At 37.3% G+C, this 26,195-nt stretch overlaps 3 protein-coding genes across 4 annotated transcripts in view; all 3 read left to right on the top strand.

Annotated features, from left to right (window-relative positions):
• Window positions 1-26,195, top strand: part of LOC127952595 (contactin-3-like) — a 271,167-nt gene that overhangs the window by 121,160 nt on the left and 123,812 nt on the right. The window lies entirely within an intron of this gene.
• Window positions 1,839-13,357, top strand: LOC127952517 (zinc finger protein 271). The gene is made up of 5 exons (XM_052551027.1): window positions 1,839-1,931; window positions 2,015-2,304; window positions 5,927-7,045; window positions 7,597-8,898; window positions 12,954-13,357. Exons 2-5 carry the CDS (start codon window positions 2,088-2,090, stop codon window positions 13,034-13,036), a joined length of 2,721 nt encoding a protein of 906 aa, XP_052406987.1. The 5' UTR covers window positions 1,839-1,931; window positions 2,015-2,087; the 3' UTR covers window positions 13,037-13,357.
• LOC127952584 (zinc finger protein 239) lies at window positions 14,664-20,052 on the top strand. 2 transcript variants are annotated; one of them, XM_052551222.1, is made up of 4 exons: window positions 14,722-14,803; window positions 17,251-17,349; window positions 18,331-18,409; window positions 18,766-20,052. In XM_052551222.1, the coding sequence occupies exons 3-4, from the start codon at window positions 18,376-18,378 to the stop codon at window positions 19,818-19,820; spliced, it is 1,089 nt and encodes a 362-aa protein (XP_052407182.1). In that variant the 5' UTR covers window positions 14,722-14,803; window positions 17,251-17,349; window positions 18,331-18,375; the 3' UTR covers window positions 19,821-20,052. The 2 variants fall into 2 exon arrangements, with proteins under 2 accessions (XP_052407181.1, XP_052407182.1); XM_052551221.1 differs by lacking the exon at window positions 17,251-17,349 and having other exon boundaries at window positions 14,664-14,803.

The raw sequence follows: 26,195 nt of genomic DNA, 5'->3' as shown, positions 1-26,195 counted from the left end.
AAACTTTCCCCTTCTTCCCCTTCTTCACTCGCTCTCTATATCTGCTACCCGTGAAATCTTGTACATTTATATGTGTATACGTGCGCTCAAACTGTAAACACAAAACAGTTAATATTTAGCAATGTTTCACATGTCAGAGACTGGCATTGAACTTTGCTTACTAACTAAATGCAACATATTGCATGAATATTTTTAACAAGTAACACAATAAACAACATGTCTACGCAAACAGCAAACAAGCGTATATTAAGCGTTTAGGCACTAATCGCAAATAGTGATCTATAAGTAGAGATATGCGTCTGGGAATAAGTTATTCTTCTCCCAGAACCTTATGCATTTCCCATTTTTTAACACATATTCCATTCTTAAATTATGCACCTATATAATTTAATATTCCTACTAGATGAAAAGGCTACAACACCACCCCTCACAACCTATGGGTCTATTCACACCTGTCTTGTTTGCTTCGACTGAAACAAACTCTGGTTTGTTTACCCCTTTGGTGCAAATATTTTATTGTGATATACGCAGAGAGCACACATGGGTTACTGTTGACCAGTTGACCATGCAGAGCATCAGGGAGAAGTTGGAGCATGGAGAGTTATTAAACTTCCCAATGCTTCAGGAAAAGCTGCATTTTGAAATAGTTTTGATTTGATTACCACGATAAACAAGGAGCCAATTGGTCATGTGCAGTAGTCGCCATCTCCTCATTCGTCTTCTTAAATCTGATTTGCTGGCTGACCCAAACCATCGAGTTACAGAATAGCACAGAACAGACTCAATAATAGCTGAGTGAAACTTTGTCATCTGTGCCTGAGGCGGGTTGAACTGTTTCAGCTGGCCAAGGAAGTACAATCTCTGCTGGGCCTTTTTCACAATGGAGTAAAGGCGAACGTCCCACTTCAGGTCCTGAGAGATAGTGGTGCCCAGGAACCTGAATGACTCCAATGGAATCCAATGCACACAGTAGTGTGTGGGGGAGAGCAGGGGGTTTCTCCTGAAGTCCATTACCATCTCCACTGTTTTGAGTGTGTTCAGCTCCAGGTTGTTATGACTGCAACAGACAGCCAGCTGCTCAACCTCTTGTCTGTAAGCAGACTTGTCACATGAATGTGTTGTCATCTGCAAACCTCAGGAGCTTGACAGAGGAGTTTTTAGAGGGGCAGTCGTGGGTGTAGAGGGAGAAGAGCAGTGGGGAGAGAACGCAGCCCTGAGGAACTCAGTTGCTCATGGTGCAGGTGCTGGATGTGAGTTTTACCTCACTGGCTGCTGTCTGTCTGTCAGGAAGCTGTTGATCCACTGACAGATGGTGGTGGCTACAGAGAGCTGTGTGGGTTTCTTCTAAAGGGTTTCCGGGATGATGTTGTTGAAAGCGGAGCTGAAGTCCACAAAGAAGATCCTTGCATAATTCCCTGTTTGTCCAGATGTTGGAGGATATAGTGCAATCCAGTGCAATCATGTGGGACCTGCAGCTCAAAAGGTTAATATTTTGGATTTAGTTATTTTTATTGTAAGGCTACATCTTATCTATCATTATCATGTGTTTTCTTTTATCTTAATTTCCATGCTAAAACTCAATGAAATTTTGTGTAATTTTCAATGAAATATTTGTCTAATAAATTGGCTCGTTTTTCTCTTCTAATCCTCACACACGAAGACTGTTGATGTTGATCAAATATCACGTGACTCTATAATTTAAAATCCTTTTAAATTTAGTTGTGCAGATCGGCTTTAAAAAAGGCACACCCATAAGCGCACAAAGTAATTTCTCCCGTATTATTTTCCTTCTCTTATTGCTTCACTCTCCAGTCCAGCGGGTCGCGCCAAACACATCAATTTGTTTGCGAAACACAATTAAACCGCAGATGAAGAAGATTATTTTCACTGTGCTCAGTGTTGTTTTGTCGTGGTGATTATTAATACAATAGGTTAGAAATGTTGCTTCGGTAAATATAAAAATACAGTTTTTCAATCAAGTCAGCAAATACCTTTAATATTTTTATCCTCACAGTCGTGACTAGATTTTGAATCAAGCAGGAATATCTGGAGGAGTATTATCTGAACTGAGATCTGCTGCTGTGAATATGGTGTTTGTTAAAGAGGAGAACATGAGTGAACCAGAAACCTGGAGAATAAAACACGAGGAACCAGAAACCTGGAGAATAAAACACGAGGAACCAGAAACCTGGAGAATAAAACAGGAGGAACCAGAAACCTGCAGATTAAATGAAGAGGAACCAGAAACCTACAGAATAAAACAAGAGGAACCTGAAACCTGGAAAATAAAACAGGATCAAGGAGGTTGGTGTTTATTCTTCATTTATCTTTAATGAATGTTTGCCTATAAAAGATGGAATGAACAAAGAAAAGCAACTGAGAAGCAAATCCAAAGAACCAGTAGCAGTAGGAAAAATACTGCAAAAAAAAGGGAATGCCTAGAAAATCTCTTTTTAATTAATTATTGCATAAATTCATCCACTCGTCTGTTGTTGTCAGTTTTGCAACATGCAAATTATTTTGTATTATGTTATACATAAAGCAGCTGTTTAAAGAGAGAGCGAGAGCGATGGTCTGAATTATATTGGCACCCTAAGAAAAAATTATCAAAGAAGGTTGTGAAAATAAACATGTATGTTTACCTTTTGATCTTTTAGAAAATGAATACAATTTACTTTTTGGAATAAATAAAAAAATCTAACTTGTTAACAATTGACATATACTTTCACAGGCTTATTTGTTCATATCTACCAAGGGTGCCAATAATTTTGATACATAGAGACTGGAAACGCAATGTTAAATTGAGGTTAAACCTGCTGCTTCCTGGTAGGTTCAATTTAAGCCTCAATTTAATCCTGAAGTAATTGTAGTCTTCCTCCAGGAAATCAGCCTAATAAATATATTAAACATATTAGTGTTGTCACAATACTGGAATTTCTAACTTGGATACGATACTTTGAAAAATATTTATACCATTCTACCACAGAGAATTAACTGCCACAATATTATGGGGGTACATTTTTTTTTTATTTAAAGATAAATATAACAAGTCTAGAACATGATAATGAGGTATATTTTACATAAACAAACATTTCTTGATAAACCATCAATGGATTAGGTAAGTCAGCTGTATTTATACCATAGTGTTGATAAACTCGAGTGCACTCCACCTGTGCTAATAACATAGGCCTATATTTTTTCATATTTATTGATTATTTTTCTTTATAATGAAGTAGTTTGTATCCAGTAGATTGTGATAATGATTATCATTTTCACAAACAGAGATATATAAATTCTACATTTATTTAAATGGGGAAAAGAAAACTGGTATCGGATCGGTATCTGTATCGGCCAGAACTAAACCCTAGGTATCAGAATCGGTATCGGAGGCAAAAAGGGTGGATCGAGCATCCCTACTTTGTACGGTTGTCTGGACTGCCTAGCAACTTTTATGATGGCTGTTTTTGTTGTTTATTCAATATGATTATTAATTAAATATTTATATTTACATTGAAAAATGTTTTTTGTAAATGGAATTTATTTTTACTTTCAACAACAACGCAGCTAACAAATGCACTTAGCAGCACTGTCAACAGAATACACCTGTGTCTCCTAACAAGATGGCCGCTAGCCCAGTGCCACTGCACAAGATGGCAGCTAGCCCAGTGCCACTGCACAAGATGGCCGCCAACCCAGAGCCACTGCGCAAGATGGCCATCAGCCCAGAGCGTTGATTCAGGTCACTGTGGACGCTCCAGAGTCGAGTCAGATCCCCATGAGGGCTCCAGAGTCGAGTCAGGTCCCCATTGATCAGGTCCTCGTTGATTTCCCAGTAGGGGTGCTCCGATCACGATCGGCCGATCGTTATGCGCATCTCGTCAGTAAAGACGGTTCTCTAATCAGCGGTTAATTCCATCAGGTGCGTGATTTCACATAGAGGAGCTGTTACTACACAGAGCCATTGTTAATTGAGAAGATGCGCCATTAGAGAACCGTCTTTACTGACGAGATGCGCATTAACGATCGGCCGATCGTGATCGGAGCACCCCTATTTCCCCCTTGATCAGGTCCTCGTTGATTTCCCAGAGTCTAGTCAGATCGCCATTGATCGTCCAGAGTCAGGTCAACACCCATGAGTCAAGCTGATCTGTGTGAACAGGGTCAAGTCATGGTTGGTCTTTACCAGTCAAATCACTACCGTTCTTCCAGAGTCTGGTCACGCCTCAGCTGAATTTCCAGAGCCTCGTCTCATCCTGTCTGTTATACCCAGCAATGCTCTCTCAGTCTGTTTTATTGCTGTCAAGGAGACCGTTACGGCTGTGGAACCTCTAGAGGTGTTGGCAACTGCTGCAGAACCTTCTGAGGCCCTCTACCCTCTCGTCACGGCTATGGAGGCCACCTATGAACTCACCTGTTCATGTTTCAGTCTTACCTGACCAGACTTGAAAGTGAAAGTGACGTGACATTCAGCCAGGTATGGTGACCCATACTCAGAATTCGTGCTCTGCATTTAACTCATCCGAAGTGCACACATACAGAGGAGTGAACACACACACGTTGTGAACACACACCCGGAGCAGTGGGCAGCCATTTATGCTGCAGCACCCGGGGAGCAGTTGGGGGTTCGATGTCTTGCTCAAGGGCACCTAAGTCGTGGTATTGAGGGTGGAGAGAGAACTGAACATGCACTCCCCCCACCTACAATTCCTGCTGGCCCGAGACCCGAACTCACAATCCTTTGATTGCGAGTCTGGCTCTCTAACCATTAGGCCACGACTTTCTCTCCTGTGCCATCGACTCCGTTGTGGTGGTCCTCCGCTCCGCCCTGGTGGGCTTCTGTCTCATCTGCTCGGCTGTGGTGGCCCTCTGAATTGCCTTGGTGGGCTTCTGTCTTGCCCACATGGCTGTGGTGGTCCTCTGCTCCACCCTGGGTGGCTTCTTTCTCATCTGCTCAGCTGCTCCTTAGAGGGGGGGGTAATGTCACAGTGTCTGGTCTGTGTATCCCTGGGTTTCCACAAGAGGTCTCACTTCCCCTTATCGTCACCCCTTATGTGTGTGCGAATCTTGACCGTTTCTCCGTCCTGTTCATGTGTGTTTTTGTTTGGGAGGTTTGTACTTGTTCAGAAGATGTGTAATACGCCCCCGAGTCTACAGCTGCGAGAGGGTGCTCTGTGTTTTCAGCGGTAGGCTACAGGACCACTGAAAACACAGAGCGTCCTCTCACGGCTGTAGACGGTAATGTTTGGTTCCTTTCTCTTGGTTCATGTCAAATTAATTTTGATAAATAAGTCACACCTCGCATCAGTTCAATTCAACTTTACTCCAAATATATGAACTTACCCGTTTTGAATACTTTATATTTAACGTGTTCGATTATGTCCAATATTAGTGTTAAACTGCCGGACTATAAATGAATTCTACTATTGATTTTCACCATTGACTGATTTTGCAGAACATTTTGACTGATAACTTCCATGCGTAGATGCAGCAGATTTGTCACAGGACGCGTGATAAGACAGTTGCGTACGACTATATATGAACTAGCTGTTTTAAATACAGTATTTTTATATTTAACGTTAGTTTATCAGTATGTTTGAAAACATATTTTTTCGATTATTGGTGATTCCATAGGCTCTCTCTCTCTCGTGCACCTGCGCGGTTTAAAACACCAAATTGTTATGCTATGACTAGAACAAACAGTCTCTCTCTCGCCCCACCCATGCACGATAATATTATGTATCATTATCTCACAGGCTGACGATATGTCAATTTTAAAAAATGAACATTTCGCCCAACACTTCTGAGAACGGCAGTGCCTGAGTGCACACAGTCCTCACACTCTCTCTTTTGTTCGTCATCGTCGTTAACAGTCTAACATGGATAGAAGTCTCTCTAATAAAATTAACCATTTTTACTTTTATTCCAGAGTTGATTGAAGAAAATGTGGATAATGAAGAACTAGGTGAAGTTGAGGAGAAAAATCATGTCGAAACAGGAGAAAAACATTTGAGTTGCTCTCAAACCAAACAGAAAGATTTAAAGAAAATAAAAGCCAAGAAATCTTTCACCTGTCCTCAGTGTGGAAAGAGTTTGACATCCAAAACAAGTCTTGAGCGTCACATGAAGATCCACACTGGAGCAAAAGTTTACTCATGTGATCAGTGCGGGCAAATATTTTTGAGGGCTTCTGATCTGAAGAAACACCTGAGAGTTCATACACCGGACAAGCCACATTCGTGTAGCTTGTCAGGAAATAGTTTTTCACAGCCAATACATTTCACACATACTGGTGTGAGAGAGTACGTGTGCTTTGAGTGTGAAAAGACATTTACTACACCAAGCAGTTTAAAACAGCACCAGAAGATTCACACTGGAGAAAAACCTTATAAGTGTTCACACTGTGACAAGAGATTCAGAGACTTAACACATCTGAAAATACATGAGAGGATCCACACTGGAGAAAAACTGTTCACATGTGATCAGTGCGGAAAGAGTTTTGCACAAACAGGACAACTTAGAGAGCATATGAAGGTTCATACTGGAGAGAAGCCATTCACTTGTGATCAGTGCGGAAAGAGATTCACACAATCATCAAGTCTTAAAAGCCACATGAAAATCCACACTGGAGAGAAACTGTACTCATGTGATGAATGTGACAAAACATTTTTGAGGGCTTCAGATCTGAAGAATCACCTGAGAGTTCATACAAAGGAGAAGCCACATTCATGTCATTTGTGTGGAAAGAGTTTTTCATGTTTACAATATTTAACACTGCACCAGAAAATACATGCTGCTGTTAGAGAGTACATGTGTTTCGAGTGTGAAAAGACTTTTACTACAGCAAGGTGTTTAAAACAGCACCAGAGGATTCACACTGGAGAGAAACCTTATGAGTGTTCACACTGTGACAAGAGATTCAGTGTGTCATCAAATCTGAAAACACATGAGAGGATCCACACTGGAGAGAAACCGTATCACTGCACTGCATGTGGGAAGAGTTTCAAACATTCATCTGCTCTACACAGACATACAAAAAAAATTCACAGTAAGTATCTAGCAAGGTTTTTATCCTCTGCAGCAACTCAGAGCAATTTTCAGACACTTTATACTGCTAAAGCACATTTGTTTCAATCTCTAAGAATAATCAGCTTACACTACCAGTAAAAAGTTTTTTAATCGTAAGATTTGTAAAGGTTTTAAAAGTTTTTTTTTATGTCTTGCTTTTTAGTTTTTCAGGATTCTTGGACGAATAGATAAATCCAAAGATTAGCCTTTATCTGTAATAAAAAGCCTTTGTAACATACACTATTCCATTTAAAAAACTTTTGAGTCAGTATGATATCTTTTAAAAAATTTTTTTGTTTTTTGTTTTTTAGCAAGGATGCTTTAAATTGAGCAGAACTACATTTATAATGTTACCATTTCTATTTCAAATAAATGCTGTTCTTCTGAACTTTATATTCATCAAATAAACCTGAAAAAGTTATTCAGCTGTTTTCAATATAATAAATGATTTTTGAGCAGCAAAACAGAATATAAGAATGATTTAAACAATTAAAAGTTACTTAAAATTAAAAAAATTTACTTTTATTCCAGAGTTGATTGAAGAAAATGTGGATAATGAAGAACTGCGTGAAGTTGAGGAGAAAAATCATGTTGAAACAGGAGAAAAACATTTGAGTTGCTCTCAAACCAAACAGAAAGATTTAAAGAAAATAAGAGCCAAGAAATCTTTCACCTGCACTCAGTGTGGAAAGAGACTGACATCCAAAACAAGTCTAGAGCTTCACATGAAGATCCACACTGGAGAGAAACCGTACTCATGTGATCAGTGCGGGCAAATATTTTTGAGGGCTTTAGTTCTGAAGAAACACCTGAAAGTTCATACACCCGACAAGGCACATTCATGTAGCTTGTCAGGAAAGAGTTTTTCACAGCCAATACATTTAAAAGTTAATCAGAAAATGCATACTGCTGTGAGAGAGTATGTGTGCTCTGAGTGTGAAAAGACTTTTACTACAGCGACCAGTTTAAAACAGCACCAGATGAATCACACTGGAGAAAAACCTTATAAGTGTTCACACTGTGACAAGAGATTTAGAGATTCAACACATCTGAAAATACATGAGAGGATCCACACTGGAGAGAAACTGTTCACATGTGATCAGTGCGGAAAGAGTTTTGCACAAACAGGACAACTTACAGAGCATATGAAGGTTCATACTGGAGAGAAGCCATTCACTTGTGATCAGTGTGGGAAGAGATTCACACAATCAGCACATCTTAAGAGCCACTTGAAAATCCACACTGGAGAGAAACCGTACACATGTGATCAGTGCGGGAAGAGTTTCACACAAAAAGGAAGCCTTAGGGTACATATGAGACTTCATACTGGAGAGAAACTGTACACATGTAATCTTTGTGGACAGAGTTTCATGCAGTTATCAACCCTTAATGATCACAGAAACATCCACACTGGAGAGAAACCGTACTCATGTGATGAATGCAACAAAACATTTTTGAGGGCTTCAGATCTGAAGAATCACCTGAGAGTTCATACAAAGGAGAAGCCACATTCATGTCATTTGTGTGGAAAGAGATTTTCATGTTTACAATATTTAAACGTGCACCAGAAAATACATGCTGCTGTTAGAGAGTTCATGTGCTTTGAGTGTGAAAAAACTTTTACTACAGCAAAGTGTTTAAAACTGCACCAGAGGATTCACACTGGAGAAAAACCTTATGAGTGTTCACACTGTGACAAGAGATTCAGTGTGTCATCAAATCTGAAAAAACACGAGAGGATCCACACTGGAGAGAAACCGTATCACTGCACTACATGCGGGAAGTGTTTCAATAATTCATCTGCTCTACACAGACATACAAAAAACATTCACAGTAAGTATTCAAGATTCATATGCTGATTTGCTGAATAGAAAAATGCTAAAATATAGCTTTGAAATCACAGAAATACATTTCTAAATATATTATGTTAGTAGTAAACATATTTCAAAATGTTGCTGTTCTTGCTGTATTTTGGATCAAATAAACTTTGATTTTTAGAAGATAAAAAAATAAATGTAAAAAATCTTACTGTTCAAAAACTTTTGACTGGTAGTGTATTTTAGCCTATAGTTTCAGGTTAAAGGTACTAATATTAATTAGGTGAGTCTGAAATCATTATTTGACAGTGATTTCACATTTATTGTTTGTAATATATTTTTGTATTTCCTAAATACAATATATATATATATATATATATATATATATATATATATAATAAAATATTATATGGTTTTAAATGAGATGTCATACACTTGGCAAATTCATTTTGCATAAGTTTGTATGCACAGACATCTGTTGTGGACATTCTTGGCAGTAACCATCTCTAATGCCAGAACTACAGACCGGTATACCTTCTTCCATTCATTCGCAAAGACACTTGAACGAGCTGTGTTCAACCAGCTCTCTATGTTCCTTGTACAGAACAACCTCCTGAACAGCAACCAATTTGGCTTGAAAAGTGGCTACTCAAATGAGACTGTCCTGCTCTCATTTACTGAAGCCCTGCGACTAGCAAGAACAGCTTTAAAATCCTCAGTACTCATCTTACTGGACCTGTCTGCTGCTTTTGACACCGTTTATCACCAGATTCTCTTGTCAATCCACAGAAAGATGGGCATCTCTGAAACTGCACTCCTGTGGTTTAAGTCCTACCTCTCTGATAGATCCTTCAGTGTGTCTTGGAGGGGTGATGTTTCTAAGTCACAACAACTTTATACTGGGGTTCCTCAAGGCTCAGTACTTGGACCACTTCTCTTCTCCATCTACATGACGTCATTAGGATCTTTCATTCAAAAGCATGGCTTTTCTTATCACTGACAAGCTGATGACACTCAACTCTACTTCTCATTCCAACCTAGATGACCTGACGGTAATTGCTTGCATTTCAGCCTGTTTGAGTGACATTTCTAGCTGGATGAATGACAATCACCTTCAGCTCAGTCTTACTAAGACAGAACTCCTGGTGGTTCCAGCTAACCCATCGTTTCATCACAACTTCTCTATACAGCTGGGTTCGTCAACCATAACTCCTTTGAGGACAGCCAGAAACCTAGGAGTTGTGATGGATCATCAGTTAAGCTTCACAGACCATATTGCTACAACGACCCAGTCCTGCAGATTTGCCTAATACACCAATAGGAAGATTAGACCCTTCCTGTCAGAGCAAGCCGCCCAACTTCTTGTCCGAGCTCTGGTTGTCTCCAGACTGCACTATTGTAATGCTCTCCTGGTGGGCCTTCCTTCATGTACTTTCAAGCCTCTGCAACTGATCCAGAATGCAGCAGCGAGGGTTGTCTTCAGTGAGCCAAAAAAGCTCACGTTACTCCTCTCCTCATCAGGTTACACTGGCTACCAGTAGCCGCTTGCATCAAATTCAAGGTACTAATGCTTGCCTACAAGACGACCACTGGCACAGCACCAACATACCTAAACTCACTGTTTAAATCTTATGTGCCCTCCAGAAGTTTGCACTCTGCAACTGAACGACGCCTTGTGGTGCCATCCCAAAGAAGTTCAAAGTCACTCTCACGGTCCTTCTCCTGGACTGTACCCAGCTGGTGGAATGACCTCCCAATCTCAATTCGTACAGCTGAGTCTTTACTCATTTTCAAGAAACATCTAAAGACTCATCTCTTTAGCCAGCAATTAACCAACTAATTCTAGTACTTACCTTTTATTTTCTTGTCTATCATATTCTTAAAAAAAAAAACCTGGCTACGTGTTCTGTACTAGACTAAGTGAGGCTTGTTATGGCACTTGAATTCTGTTGTTGTTCTCTTGTTGGTCTGATTGCTTCTATTGTTCTCATTTGTAAGTCGCTTTGGATAAAAGCATCTGCTAAATGATGAAATGTAAATGTTTTTAAGAATCTTTTTTAAAATAGTGTTCATATCGATATTGGAATTATATCATATTTACCAAAATTAAGAAATATATTGTTATATAAAATTTGGCCATATCGTCCAACACAATATGCTTTTTTTTAGGGATGCCTCATTCCGATACTCGGGATCAGTATCGGCTCCGATCTTGGCATTTTTTGCAGATCGGGTATCGGAGAGACAAGACCGATCCAAGTCCGATACTGTGTATATAGCCTACTATTGTGCTATTGTTGAGCCACACGGAAGGCACAAAAACATTATAAAGCACCAAAACATTTTTGAGAACTTTCAAGTGTTCTGAAGCTGTTTCACAGTTCAATGTGAGTTACATATTAATATTGAAGTCATTAAATTCAAGTTCACATAAACTCTTCTCTCGCTGCGGCTGTCTCTCATCCTCCATTTAGCAATCAAACTGTGTGTCTCGTTCTGTTACTACAATCAAAACGATGAAACTCTTTTCAAGAGCGTACAGTAACTGAGGTTTATATCTGTTCAAAGAAAAGGCTCATTAAACTAACGCACATATGACATCATGGAACTCAAGTAAGTAAGGCTGTCGGCTATTATATTCACTTAAACATCAGATGAAGTGATTATTTGATCTTAAATACATGATGCCAATGTATTTTTCTATGAGTCTGCTCTGTTAGTAATAATGTTACCTGCTTGCCAGAAAGTAAAAAATAAAAATAAAAGCAGCGTTGCAAATAAATTAATAGATATGACCATGGAAAATATGTATTGCAAAATCATTTATTCAAGTTTAAGAGCTTCTGAATGTTACTTTTGCACAGCGCGATTTCATGTCTCTGTGTGTGAGTAGTGGTGTGTTTGTGTGTTAAAGTGAAGGGTTTTAATGCATCGGCCTTGTCACACACAAAGATACAGTAATGTCCACTATGGTCACACTGTAAAATCTTTTATTCAAGAAACTTTTGAAAAAATCTTCAGAAACTATCTGCAAGGAAAGGAAATCAAATAGAATAAATTGTTTTTTTATTATTCTTATTAAAAAATGTGTCTTTACTGTAATGCATTCTGTATAATACAAAAAGCATTAAAAGGGGAGGGGGGGTGTTTGATCAAACATACAAACATATTTAATAGGTCTCCCTATTGAAACATGAGGTTTTTCTCTATAATATTTTTAAAATAATAATTTGAAGATTCTTTAACACTATTGTCTACTTTCCACTGCTGGGCTCAAGACTGCAACTGCATTTTGGAAAACAATTCCCAACTCAAAAGAGAGATCATTCCTGTTTCATATGAGAAACATCAAACACAAACTAAACAGAACCGCGCTACTCATTTGTGATGTAAAGCATGGACCGTTAAGCAGATTGGACCAATAATTGAGAGCAATGCATCAAACTGGACCAGGTTCAGAACAGGTTTACTCAAGAACCAATGTTGATCTCACGGTTAATACACAGTACAGTATACAGTTATGATCAGATAAAACAGCACTGACACAGAAACCCAGAAGCAGTAACACTATCTATAAATGTTGTGGTAGAAATTATCCAATGTTATTACATCAGGATTTGTACAACCTTTTAGGAGAGAAATGTAAGCACATTTTTACAAAACAAAATGTATGTCAAAATACAGTTTTGTGGTAAACAAACACTAATGCAAAAAAAAAAAAAAAAAACACACATAAAATAACCACTATAATCAGTAGATCGCAGCATTGGAGCACTTATTCACTTATTAGTTCTTCATTTCTATGTTTTGTTTTATATATTGAAATTCAAAAATTGTTTTCTGATATATTTTAGTCTTACTAAATGTACCATTCTAAGTTTTTCGATGTACAAATTATATAATCGCGACACTACCTAGGATTGTTGGAAGGGGAATAATCAATCCGAGATCAGCTCGAATATCTTGTGGTGTGTACCCTGCACTGTTACATCAGGGTTCACTGTTATTTTCACATTACTCCAGCTTTTTACAAGATACTGAAAATAAACCATTTATTTACTTTTATTTCAGAGCTGATCGAAGAAACCGAGGAGAATAAAGAATCAAGTGAACTCGAGGAGAAAAATCAAGTCAAAACTGGAGACAAAATTTAGAGTTGCTCTCAAACCAAACGGAAAGAAAAGAAGAGCCAAGAAATCTTTCACCTCTGCACTCAGTGTAGAAAGAGTTTGAAAAGCAAAACTAGTCTTGAGCATCACATGAACATCCATACTGGAGAGAAACTGCACACATGTGAAAGGGCTGCTGTTGTTTGCTTGGAACGGTCTTATTTTTTAATAGGCCTAACAACGATCAAATAATGACAAAGGTTTTTCTGCACTCTTCCATTTTTAGCAAATAAAATGTGTGTTTTGTATGGAACATAAATGCCCTTTTATGTGATAAACTCCATTACATGTGTTTGTTTTCATGTATGACACTGATTGAATTCAGCTGCCTTTATCTATTTAAGAACATCACAGATTTAAGTTATGTTTCTACTAAGTAATGGAAATTTTTACACTACCGAGACACAGGGATAAGAGTCCTTATGCTTACTATTCTTCTAAAAACAATAACTAGAAATTGTCCTGGCTCCTGCAGCTTTTCTGTCACTTTATTAAGGTTGCCAGGTTTAAACTGCAAAACACACTACTTAAAACTAGCCCAAAACTAGCTCAATCTTTTTTCAGGGGTTAGTTTAGGGTTAGGTTAGTGATCCAAGGGCTAAAATACATGCGAGGTTCCCCTGGTAAAATTTGCATTACAAAATACTTTTTTAGAAAATTGTATTCCTACTAATAGCATGCAATGATGTAATTAATTGTCATTTCATCATGATAATATAATGGATTATCAATATATCTTTGTAGGTCCCCCCTGTCTGGGGCCCCAGTTCCCTTATTATCCCCTGTCCAACGCACATGTGCACAACATTCAAAACCAGAATCTACAAACTAGTGAAATATTATCTTGAATCATTTAAAGCTGAATAAGCAGAGTAGTAATACTAAAGTGGTAATCCTAAATGCTGTAATTGTGGAGGAGAGCACAGTGCAGGATACAGAGGATGTCTAGTAAGGAAAACTAAAATGTCAGAGTGGCTGAAGGAATCTCATACACCAATGCTCTAAAGAAAGTAAAACAAGCACCCAAAATAATAGAAACCGAGACAACAGCAACACAACAAAAAACAACATCAAAAAGGCAAATTAAAGAGAGCGAAATGATTGTTGATAAAGTGACATTTGTAGCATTCATAGCAGAAGTGGTGAATTGCTCCGCCCAAACTGAAAGGACAGAGATAATTAAAATCACTATCAGAGCTGCAGAAAGGTATTTTAAGTTAGAGGATGTTAGAGTAGATATGATACAGGAAATAAGAAGTTTTAAATGTCCAAAATGGGTATTGGACATTGTTCATTAAGTTTGTAATTAATAGGGAAGTATGAAACTGGAAATAGTGACAAATGTGGTCATGCAGAGTCAGTAGAACATGTTCTTATAGAGTGTGATGCATATGAAGGAGCAAGATTTAAACTAATTCAAGCATTAGGATCGTTCGGAGTAAATCATCTGTCACTTCAGGTTCTTCAGGAATTATTTTCATAAAATAAAGAAGACTGATAAATATAATTTAGGATACAGATATGTTAAATAAAGCGTTTTATTATTAATTTATTTATTTATTGTTATAGTGATCAAATTTTAAATCATTTTGCACTCCACACTCCTATCCATTAGGGGTCGCGAGTGCACTATTTCAGTTGGTTTCCCAACCGTCATTAACACCAGAAGAAGAAGAAGAAGAAGAAGAAGAATCTGCTGCTGCTGCTGCTTTCAGACGCAACAGTAATGTTAATTTAGTCTTCTGAGAAGAGGTGAGCAATTCACATTATTTCACATAACGTTATTTACATGAAATACATTTCACACAGTGCTGTTTCTGTGTTGTTCTCATCGACTACAGCGCTGTTTGTATGTTTTCTGCGATAGACATACAAAGCGGGTACAGTTAGTATTAGGTTCAGTTTTCTCAGGATAATCGCTAATGTCATGTAAGGGACAGTCTACAAATTCCAACCACAGTGTAAAAACAACAAAGTAAATTATGTCTAATCATTTATACAAATGAATGATTTTTACAACTTTGTAGAATGTGAGCTACACATTCCCGAAATAAAAAAAAGGAACCACAGCATTTTTATCCTAAATGAGTACTGTGCATTTATAAAGATACATAATAAATAGTTTGCTTTATTGTACTTTCATAAGAGGAGGATTTTTGTATGTTGAAAGGCATGTAAACCAATGGGCATCGCTAGGCCATTTTTAGGGAGCTATAGCCCTAGCATTTGTGCAGTTATTTGTCATATATACGGTTTACAAAATTTAATGGGGAGTTTTCACTGCGTTCCCCCCTCATCACACCACAGGTTTCCTCCGGTGAAAATAATTTTTATAAATGCATATACCTTATAAAACGATTTAGCCATTTTTTATTTGAAATTTAATATGTATAATAAAATCCTGAAATCGCCCACAATGCCTTGGCAGTTTTGATTGACTGTTTCATGTGGACATACAGTAGCTGTATATTGTCAAAACTAGCTGTGGAATTGATATTTTTGTTAAACTGTCGGCTCTATAGAACAAGGGGCAGAGAATGAAACATCTGATTAATACTGAATCTAAATTAACTTTAGTTACTGTGCTTTACATGTTTAAAACTAAAATCAGATGTCGCTATACTTCATATTGAGCCACATGCGACATTTTAAATCTATACATAAATATGAAGAGATTTATAATGAAGACACAGGAAAATATATAATTTTTTGTGGTATATTAAACTAACATAATATAACTTAATGACTTAATTGCTCTAAAGCAGTGTTTCTCAACCGTTTTTCCCCACTGGGCTGCATATAGTCCAAGTGTAAGTCTCATGGGCCACACGCATATCATTTACATATTATATCACCGATGCAAACCAACCAGCTTTATAATAGCCTAAATATTATGATGTCTAATCAATTATAATTATACTCCCCATTAATAAATGTGTTCCTGTTTCTCAGTGGTGGAGCTTTGTTGGAAGTGCAAAAGGTCATGGGTTTGATTCCCAGGGAACACACAAACTGGTAAAAAAAAAAAAGTATAGCCTGAATGCACTGGAAGTCGCTTTGGAGAAAAGTGTCTGATAAATGTAAAACTCCTGATGCTGTCGGGAGCTTTCGGCTTGAAAGGAGTAACAGCACAATGAAGTTGTGACATTGCAGAAAATGTGCGTTCACAAATGCAGCCTATTTTGATTCAAATATCAATGTGCTGCATTCAAATGCACGCAATTGGCTAAAGTTTGCTACAAAGCACCGGCAAAAGTAATTACCATGAATGTGAGGGGAAATAGTAAGGAGATATTTGAATTATTTACTAACAAGCAAGTGTTTTCTGAGTTGGTGTTGCAAGGATGAAGTTGCAGATCCTGACTCGCCATCTCCTCATTAGCCGCGCCTTTAGAGATAAGTGCATCTTTACAGATCATGATTATAATGAAAGCGCTTTTGGTTTTGATTTATTTCGTTTTGTAATTTAAAGCTTTCTATAGATACGTTTAAAATGTCTGTGAGGCATGTATACGCTGAGTTTTGGTTCATTTTCGAAAGCGCTCCTGTTCAAAAAGAAAAGACAGAAATCACATTGTGTTTGTTTTCATTATTTTATAGAAGCACAATATATTTTTATATATATATATTGCGAGTGCACAAAAAAAGTAAACCCTTCACATTTACATTTAGTCATTTAGCTGATGCGACTTACAAATAAGGACAATGGAAGCAATCAAAACTAACAAAAGAGCAGTGATATATATACACAAGCGCTATAACAAGTCTGTTAGATTAATGCAGTACACATAGCAAACAGTTACGAATGATTTATTACTCTTATGAGTAAAAATTACAATGTATCGACTGAAAAAAAAATTAATTGATCACGCTATTTGTCTCAAATATTGTTCACAAATCTGTCTAAATCTGTGTTAGTAAGCACTTCTTTGCAGAGATAATTCATCCACCTCACAGGTGTGGCATATCAACATGCTGTTTAGACATGATTATTGCTCAGGTGTGTCTTAGGCAGGCCACAATAAAAGGCCACTCTAAAATGTCCCGTTTTACTGTATTGGGGGGTCCGGGGGGTACAAAAACCAGTCAGCATCTGGTGTGTCCACCATTTGCCTCAAGCAGTACAACACATCTCCTTCACATAGAGTTCACCCGGTTGTTGTTTGTGGCCTGTGTAATGTTGGTCCACTCCTCTTCAGTGGCTGTGCAAAGTTGCTGGATATTGGCAGGAACTGGAACATGCTGTCGTATACACCGATCCAGAGCGTCCCAAACATGCTCAATGGTTGACATGTCCGGTGAGTATTCTGGCCATACAAGACCTGAGATGTTTTCAGCTTCTAGGAATTGTGTACAGATCTTTACAACATGGGGACGACAATCATGCATATGAGGTTCCCTGAGAGGGTTTCTTTCTGAGATGAACATTCAATTCATGGACAACAGCTCTGTTGGACATTCCTACAGTCAGCGTGCCAATTACACGCTCCCTCAAAACTTGCAACATCTGTGGGATTGTGCTGTGTGATTAGTCTGCACATTTTAGACTGGCCTTTTATTGTGGAGAGCCTAAGGCACACCTGTGCAATAATCATGCTGTCTAATCAGCATCTTGATATGCCACACCTGTGAGGTGGATGAATTATCAAAGGAGAAGTGCTCACTAACACAGATTTAGACAGATTTGTGAACAATATTTGAGAGAAATAGGCCTTTTGTGTACATAGAAAAAGTCTTAGATCTTTGAGTTCAGCTCATGAAAAATTATGGCAAAAACAAAAGTGTTGCGTTTTGTTCAATAAATTTGTGATGGGCTGCGAGTTGAAATCCACTGCTCTCTATCAAACCTTATTAATATATTATGTGCTCTATTGTATAGTTACTTATCCGTTAATGATGGATGTCATTAACATTTCTGTTTACGCTTTAATTTTTAATTCTTACTATTATCGCTATTTATATTTGGAACAATTTGTGCAATTTCTTTTATATATTTCTAAACATGTTAATACTGAGAAGAATGAAAGAATATTGATAGAGATGTTAACAATAGAAAGACAGAAAACAGAAATGTATAGAATGTGTGAATTAGCACACATGTGAGTGCAGTGTTACTGAATGAGCATTTTAAATGGATCTGCTTTTTTGTTGATGCTGTTCCTTTTAATATAATAATTTTAATAAAAAGAGACAACACTTTGTATATGTAATGCTCCCTGTCTCTTCTGCTTCTAATACATAAATGCTTACTTGTGAAAATTTGGCAAATCTTCTTCCAGACAGAAATTCATCATCAGTGAAGCTCCTCCCACAAACCCTGCAGAATGAAACACACTGAAGATACTGAAGAACAAACAGGTTGGTGTTTATTCTCGATTCTTCATTAATAATGCTGATGCTTATAAAGCTTTAAGCAGATTTATATTTGTTGTAATAGGGTAGTTTTTTAATAACATTATGTCAGATAATTGTGTAGTTGATCACACATAATTAATATGGGATTTGTGCCTATAATGTTAAAAAAATAATAATTAGAGGATCACTGTACATCATTCATGGAGAGTTTCAGGGACATATAATTTACAAAACTGCAATGACCAAATCGACCAAAATGATGTACCAAAATTTGGTACATCAAAGGTCTACTTTACATCAGGGTTCATCAGGGTTACTAAGAGTTACTGATAATCAACCAGTTTTACTTTAATTTTCAGATTTGAATGAAAAAACCAAGATAAAAGAAGAACCGAGTGAAGTTGAGGTGAAAAATCATGCTAAAACTGGAGAAAATCCTTTGAGTTGCTCTCAAACCAAACAGAAAGCTTTAAAGAAAAGAGGCCCCAAGAAATCATTCACCTGCACTCAGTGTGGAAAGAGTTTGACAAACAAACATCATGTTGTGCTTCACATGAGAGTTCACACTGGAGAAAAACCATTCACATGTGATCAGTGCGGGAAGAGTTTCGCAAGATCAGCAAACCTTAAGAGACACATGAATGTCCACACAGGAGAGAAACCTTACAAGTGTTCACACTGTGACAAGAGATTCAGTCGGTCATCAAATCTGAAAACACACAAGAGGATCCACACTGGAGAGAAACCACACACATGTGATCAGTGCGGGAAGAGTTTCACAATAAAAGGACGTCTTAGAGACCATATGAGGATCCACACCGGAGAGAAACTTTTCACTTGTGATCAATGCGGGAAGAGTTTCACACAATCATCAAACCTTAAAGATCACAGGAACATCCACACCAGAGAGAAACTGTACTCATGTGATGAATGTGACAAAACATTTTTGAGGACTTCAGATCTGAAAAAACACCTGAGAGTTCATTCGAATGTGAAGCCACACTCATGTCATTTGTGTGGAAAAAGCTTTTCATGTTTAGAAAATGCAAAAAAACATCAGAAAATACATACTGGTATGAGAGATCATGTGTGCTTTGAGTGTGGGAGGACTTTTACTACAGTTGAACATTTAAAACTGCACTGGAGGATTCACACTGGAGAGAAACCTTACAAGTGTTCACACTGTGTCAAGAGATTCAGTCGGTCAGGAACCCTGAAAATACATGAGAGGATTCACACTGGAGAGAAACCTTACAAGTGTTCACACTGTGACAAGAGATTCAGTGCTTCTGGAGACCTGAAAACACATGAGAGGATTCACACTGGAGAGAAACCGTATCACTGCACTGAATGTGGGAAGCGTTTTAATTATGCATCTTCTCTACACATTCATACAAAAAAACATTCACAGTAATTCGATCATCTTAAGATCCAGCACTTTCAGATGTCCTCAACAAATGAGACACAATAATTCCTCAAGCAATAAAATATAACCTGGATAAATGTCATTACAAGTGACGACATAAAAAAATATCACATTGTTTCACAGTGAATAAAGTTCATTTTCAAAACCAGCATATTTAACTTTGTGATTCAGACTTGTATATCATTTTGTTTCATGCAATAAATGATATCATTGCATTTTATTATGAGTTTCATATTATGTTCAATTGTCTTATAATGCATGTCACAGATTCAGATCAAAACAAAAGCTCTATTCGGACAGTAAATGTTTTTTCCTGTACCTTGAGATTGAAATGATGACGGACTCATGAAGCAGTGGAAGTTCATTCATCATTTCTGTGATGTGAAGCTCAAGTATGGTCTAATGATGATGTTTGGTTTATACTGCTATGTTAAAGCCCTGGATGGGCCTCAAATTTAGGCCCGAGCCTGCCCCTTCTCCCAAAACCGCTTATACTACTGTTTAAGCTATTAAAAATAGTTCAGTTTTCTATGTAATGGCAAAGTGATTAATTTGTTTAAAATGTTAATTTTGAAAAATGTTGTTTGTTGAATATAAGTTTTTGTTTTTTTAAAGTATTGACCAAGTGGCCAGCAGTAAGCTGATCATATAAGTTTGATCAACTTGGCCTTCTCAAATTATCACAACTGGCCTAAAATAAAATCTATATATGTAGATACGCCATCATTTGCTCTTAAGATAAGAGTAATTCATCATTCGTAAATGTAATGGTGGTTCTGGAGTAGCAGATTTTCAAACGTGACTTCCAAGATGTTGCTAATGCCTTTGCTACACTCTGGTCTTTTTTACTGTCTTGACAGACTAGACTGTACAAATACAGTTTACGTTGGTAGCATTGATTAGTTAGTTACACAAATGTTTACTGTTTGTAGTTATATCACACCACCATTTTGCATTGTTAAAAAAAGCTTAACATATTTGTTCTTAAAAGACACTGAGTTAATCTAACCTACCAAACCTTGTTGCATGAACAAATTTTCATACTATTTTTTTTAGATAATTGACAGAAACGTTATGAAATGTAAACTGTTGTGCTTTTCATACTTTTTTTTTTTTAGAAAAACATTCCACAGTTATGTGAAATGTTTGAAAGTGTTTTTATACCAAACAAAATAATAATAAATAGCATTGAATGTTATTAAATGTCCATGCTATTTTTATGGGGTACAGTGGAAAATAGAAAGTTGAGTTGTGTGAGCAAATTACAGTTTAGCCAGTTGAACAAACTTAACATTACTAGTGAGAAATCTCTTCTTGTAAAAGTAACCTGGCGGCCTTAAAAATATTCAACAAGACAAATTTGTATTTAGTTTGTACAACTTCTACTTCAACTTGAATTAAGGTAAGCACAACTTTCTCATCTTGTTGGGCTTACTAAAAACTGGCTGGTTAGACAAAATAAAGTTAACTCCACTTTTGTTACCCCAACTATAAAGGAACTCCAATATATGTGTAAACAACAATGGTTTTTGAACACAACATTTTAAGGCAGCCAGGTTACAAATAATTTTAAGTCGAACTAGCACATTATGTATTGCTAGCGCAGCTGTTATAATCAAAACAATTACACCAAAATGGACGTAATTTAACTTAATGAATTCATGTGCAATTTGAAATTATATTACCAGAGATTACATTAGAAAACGATCTGAAGTGGTTTAATTAGTTGGCCGTTATAACCGTTGGACATTTAAAAACGCGACAAGCAACTCTGATAATCAAAATAAAATGTGTAATTTAATTCCTATGAATTCATTCATAACCATTTTGACGAATTGTACACATTTCAGTAGAAAAATCATTAATGAACTAAGAAATGTAAAAACCTTAACTGGCTGAGGAGAGCTGGGTTCTAGGCTACAGATGAAGCCGGGGCGACAGCTCATTAACGATGCAGTGTTTTTGGTCTCTTGTTTCTCATCTTCGTCTTGACAATAGCCCATAGATTCTCTCTGGGGTTCAGGTCTGGTGAGTTTGCTGGTCAGTCAAAGCACACCAACACCATGGTCACTTAACCAACTTCTGGCAGTGTGGACAGGTGCCAAATCCTGCTGGAAAATGAAATCAGCATCTTCCAAAAGCTGGTCAGCAGAAGGAAGCATTAGGTGCTCCAACATTTCTTGGTAAACGGGTGCAGTGACTTTGGTTTTCAAAAAACACAAAGGACCAACACCAGTAGATGACCTTGCACCCCATAACATCACAGACTGTGTTAACTTAACCCTGGACTACAAGCAACTTGGGCTCTGTGCTTCTCCAAACTTTCTCCAGACTCTAGGGCCTTGGTTTCTGAATGAAATCCAAAACTTGCTCTCATCTGAAAATACAACTTTGGACCACTGGGAAACAGTCCAGTTCTTCCTCAACTTAGCCCAGGTAAGACGCCTCTGAGGTTCAACAAATTCCTTGACACGTCTGTGTGTGGTGGCTCTTGATGCCTTGACCCCAGCCTCAGTCTATTTCTTGTGAAGTTCAAATTCTTGAATCAGTTTTGCTTGACAATCCTCATAGGCTGCAGTTCTCTTGATTGGTTGTGCATCATTTTTCTCCCCACCTTTTTCGTTCCACTCAACTTTCGGTTAACATTCTTGGAAACCGCACTATGTGAACAGCCAGCTTATTTGGCAATGAATGTTTGCGGCTTACATTCCTTGTGAAGGGTGTCAATGTTTGTGTAGCCATTTTGGTGCTTTGAGTTAATTAACTGATTGGCATGTCACCATATTCTAATTTGTTCAGATAGTGAATTGGTTCTTTTAATTGTGATGATTTGGCTCAAATTTAACAAAAAAATAAATAAAACACCAAAGACTTCAGTCTGTGTGCATTGAATTTATTTAATACAAGTCTCACACTCTGAGTTGAATTACTGAAATTAACTTTTTCAGGACATTCCAATTCATTGAGAAGAACCTGTGTGTGTGTGTGTGTATGTATATGTGTGTATATATATATATAATTATTTTCCTCACCATGCAAGATACAAAATTCCTTTTGTTTTCCAAATTTCCCAATTGATTTTCCTCACTTTAATGTTTTCATTTTAGGCCCGATGAAAGTGAAAGAGGAAAGACAAGATCTGAATGAGATGGAGGAGAAGCATCAGGATCAGAAAGCTCATGATGTCAATGGAGAAAAAATCTGTGAATTGCTCGAAAACTGAAAAAAGCTGCTTGCAACGCAACATTCTAAGAAAAAGAGTCAAAAGGCCTTTCAGCTGCTCTCAGTGTGTAAATGCATTCACTCGTAAGAAATATCTTGAGAGTCACATGAGAATTCACTCTAGAAAAAAGTCTTTCACCTGCCCTGAGTGTGGAAACACTTTCAGCCATAAAGCAAGCCTTTGGAATCACATGAAAATTCATACTGGGATAAAACCTTTCATTTCCTCTCAGTGTGGAAAGAGTTTCAAAAACAAAAGAAACCTTGACGGACACATTAGAAGTGTTCTTATTGGAAAAAGGCCCTTCACCTGCTCTGAGTGTGGAAACATTTTCAAATGCAAAGGAAGCCTTGAGTATCACATGTTAAATCATATGGGTATAAAGTCTTTCACCTGCTCTCAGTGTGGAAACATATTCAGTCATAGCGGAAGCCTTTGGAATCACATGAAAATTCATGCTCAGATAAAGTCTTTCAGCTGCTCTCAGTGTGGAAAGAGTTTCACACATGAGATAACTCTTAATGAACATATGGTAATTCACTCTTCAGAATAGCAATTAACCTGTCCTCAGTGTGTAAAGACTTTTTCACATGTAAAGAAACCCTTAAGAATCACGTGTTAACTCTTGCTGGAATAAAGCCTTTTACCTGCTCTCAATGTGGAAAGAGTTTCACACACACACACACAAACAACTGAATGTGCATGTGAGTATTCACACTTCAGAAAAGTCTTTAAACTGTAATTAGTGAAGAAATGCTTTCACATGTAAAAGAAGCCTTGAGATAGAGTTGGCCCGATAGACAAAGCCATTTTTCATTGCTGATGGCTGACAGACATTACAATGTTGAGCCGGCATCATGATTACCCTCTCCAGCAATCCACTGCATCCCAATTCCATGTACAGAAGACGTGTACTAGTGAACCCCTAAAGGGAATAAATACGAGATGGGTGGGGAAACATGTTATACTTTCTCTTACAATTATATAATTGGGCAATTATTCTGTATATAAATTGTGGTAGGGAGCTGCTTTTATTATGCAGGTCATTGAAATATCTTTTTAATGCATTTTTGCTTTTTTACTTTCAGTTTGGAGATTAACGATCACGTGCTGTGTATTTTCATTCATGTACTTTGTGTGTATTTACCACACATAAAAGATCAGATGCCAAGAATCTGGCAATACAATACATATCACGATACAGGGGTTGTGATACATTGCGAAAAGGCAATATTTTGTTATATTGCTTATTTTAGGCATAGGATATGATTTTAGGAAAGCTGTAGTTAGGAACACATCAATATATGCAAACCTTAGCAATAAATAAATTATTTAAATAATATATATAAAAAAATATATATAAAATGGTCATCCGATGTTGCTAAAAAAAACATTTATTTGGGTTATTTGGCGTTTATGCAGTTTAAGGTAAAAAAAAAAAAATGTTTACATAAAATGTACATATTTGTTGCTCCTCTATGTCCTGCCTTTCTGAAACTCATCGATTTTTACCAAACTCATTGGTCTGAAAACCAAGGCGTGCGGTGATTGCACAGCTATCCATTGCATTGTCATTGGATGAATACCTCAAGTGTATGATGGAAATGTTACTTCTCTTAGCATACTGTGATGTCGTGTGTCCCGGAGCGCAGAGACAATAACAACAGAACCTATTACAAACTATGCATTTCTAGCATCCAGTGGGGACATAATTACAGATTATAATTATTTATAATGTCTTTTTACTCATTGCACATCTCACAGCTTAAACAAAATCATGCCTGAATTTGTGATATGAAAAATGACAAATAGCACTGCTCAAAACTCACGATTGAATCTTAGAGGTGTAAGAAAATATCAATACACGTGAGTATCATAATATTTTGCTTGTTGATACTGTATCAATTCTGAAACACGCACTATCGATATTAAAAATAAAAAAATTATACAAGATTCATTGTTTTGATTTCAGTTATATCCCGACCACTTTATGGAAGTCTTCTTGTCTCTGAACTTAAAAAGTGACCTGTGTGTTCCGCTCCTGCAAGGTTCAAATATTGCATATAATTTTTGTGTATCTGGGAGCCACTATATATAAGGAGAATGAGCGCTTGCCATTTTTACTTTCACTTTCTATTTTTCGATCACGCAGGGAGCGCGTCTTATGATATAATTTATTTGTCAATGAGCTCTGGATTAGAAACCTGTGCAGGATGGATTTTTAGGTCCCGCTCCTGCAAGATTCTGTGCCACGCCCGCCCCCATAGAAATATATCTTATATCTGGTCCCGCCAGCAAAAGCCTGTATATGCTTTTTTTTTCAGTATATCAAAGAAATTGAAATGAAATGGTTCTATAACATCTCCTAAGCTTCACAGCATCCAAGCATAAACACTATACAAGCTGACATCTCAGTTAATCGTGATTGCGTAAAGCTCAGTTATAATACATGAAAGTATGCACAAAGAAATTAATCTTTCAGTGTCTACACTTTATGTGTTAAAATGAGAGGATTCGTTGAACATGCAATTTCAGCACTGCGGTGAGTAGATTCTAACTTTACCACCTCTGATTGGCCACTGCGTTCCAGAAATCAACTGCGGAGTCTGCGATTGGCTACATTAAGCAACCCTTTAAACATGTTTTAAATAGAAATATGCCTAGCTTGCACATAAATTATTTTAATGTTAATATTAGTTGTTCTTTTTGCTTTTGTGTAACAGATAATTAATTTTTATGTTTTAGACACTATGCTTAGATCATTTCTATTTTGCAGTAGTCTCGCAAATCATTTTATTCTCCCACATCCACGCTCACACAGAAGGCTCATCCTGCCTGCACTCGCCCATCAAGAGTTGTCCAGCGCCACACCCTGTTGCACTGGGTCCCAAGTTACTCCTGCTGGAGTGCATGTCTCTCTGCCTGACTGCAGTTTATTGTCGTAACCGACTTGAGTGGGCAAATGCTCACATTCGATGGTGTCTGATACTTTGTAGGTGTACTCCTTATGGATGAATTCTGGTTTTCACTGTACAGGTGAATTATTGTATTTTATTTTATTGTGAGTGTTTACTGTTACGAAGGGGAAAGGCCTGCAATTAGTTGAACATACTAGACTTCTGATTTCCATATTGGTCCAT

This window comes from Carassius gibelio, chromosome B3 (assembly GCF_023724105.1).
Source record: "Carassius gibelio isolate Cgi1373 ecotype wild population from Czech Republic chromosome B3, carGib1.2-hapl.c, whole genome shotgun sequence".
Lineage (NCBI taxonomy): Eukaryota > Metazoa > Chordata > Actinopteri > Cypriniformes > Cyprinidae > Carassius > Carassius gibelio.
Note: the sequence above shows the minus strand (reverse complement) of the source record. Positions and strands in the feature narration are given on the sequence as shown.

Excerpts from the sequence above, each read along its gene's own strand:
- LOC127952517 (XM_052551027.1), top strand. The coding sequence starts at position 2,088 with ATGGTGTTTGTTAAAGAGGAGAACATGAGTGAACCAGAAACCTGGAGA. Across the intron at positions 7,046-7,596 it reads ACATACAAAAAAAATTCACA|AGTTGATTGAAGAAAATGTG; the intron begins GTAAGTATCTAG and ends CTTTTATTCCAG. Across the intron at positions 8,899-12,953 it reads ACATACAAAAAACATTCACA|AGCTGATCGAAGAAACCGAG; the intron begins GTAAGTATTCAA and ends CTTTTATTTCAG.
- LOC127952584 (XM_052551221.1), top strand. The coding sequence starts at position 18,376 with ATGAAACACACTGAAGATACTGAAGAACAAACAG. Across the intron at positions 18,410-18,765 it reads AGATACTGAAGAACAAACAG|ATTTGAATGAAAAAACCAAG; the intron begins GTTGGTGTTTAT and ends TTTAATTTTCAG.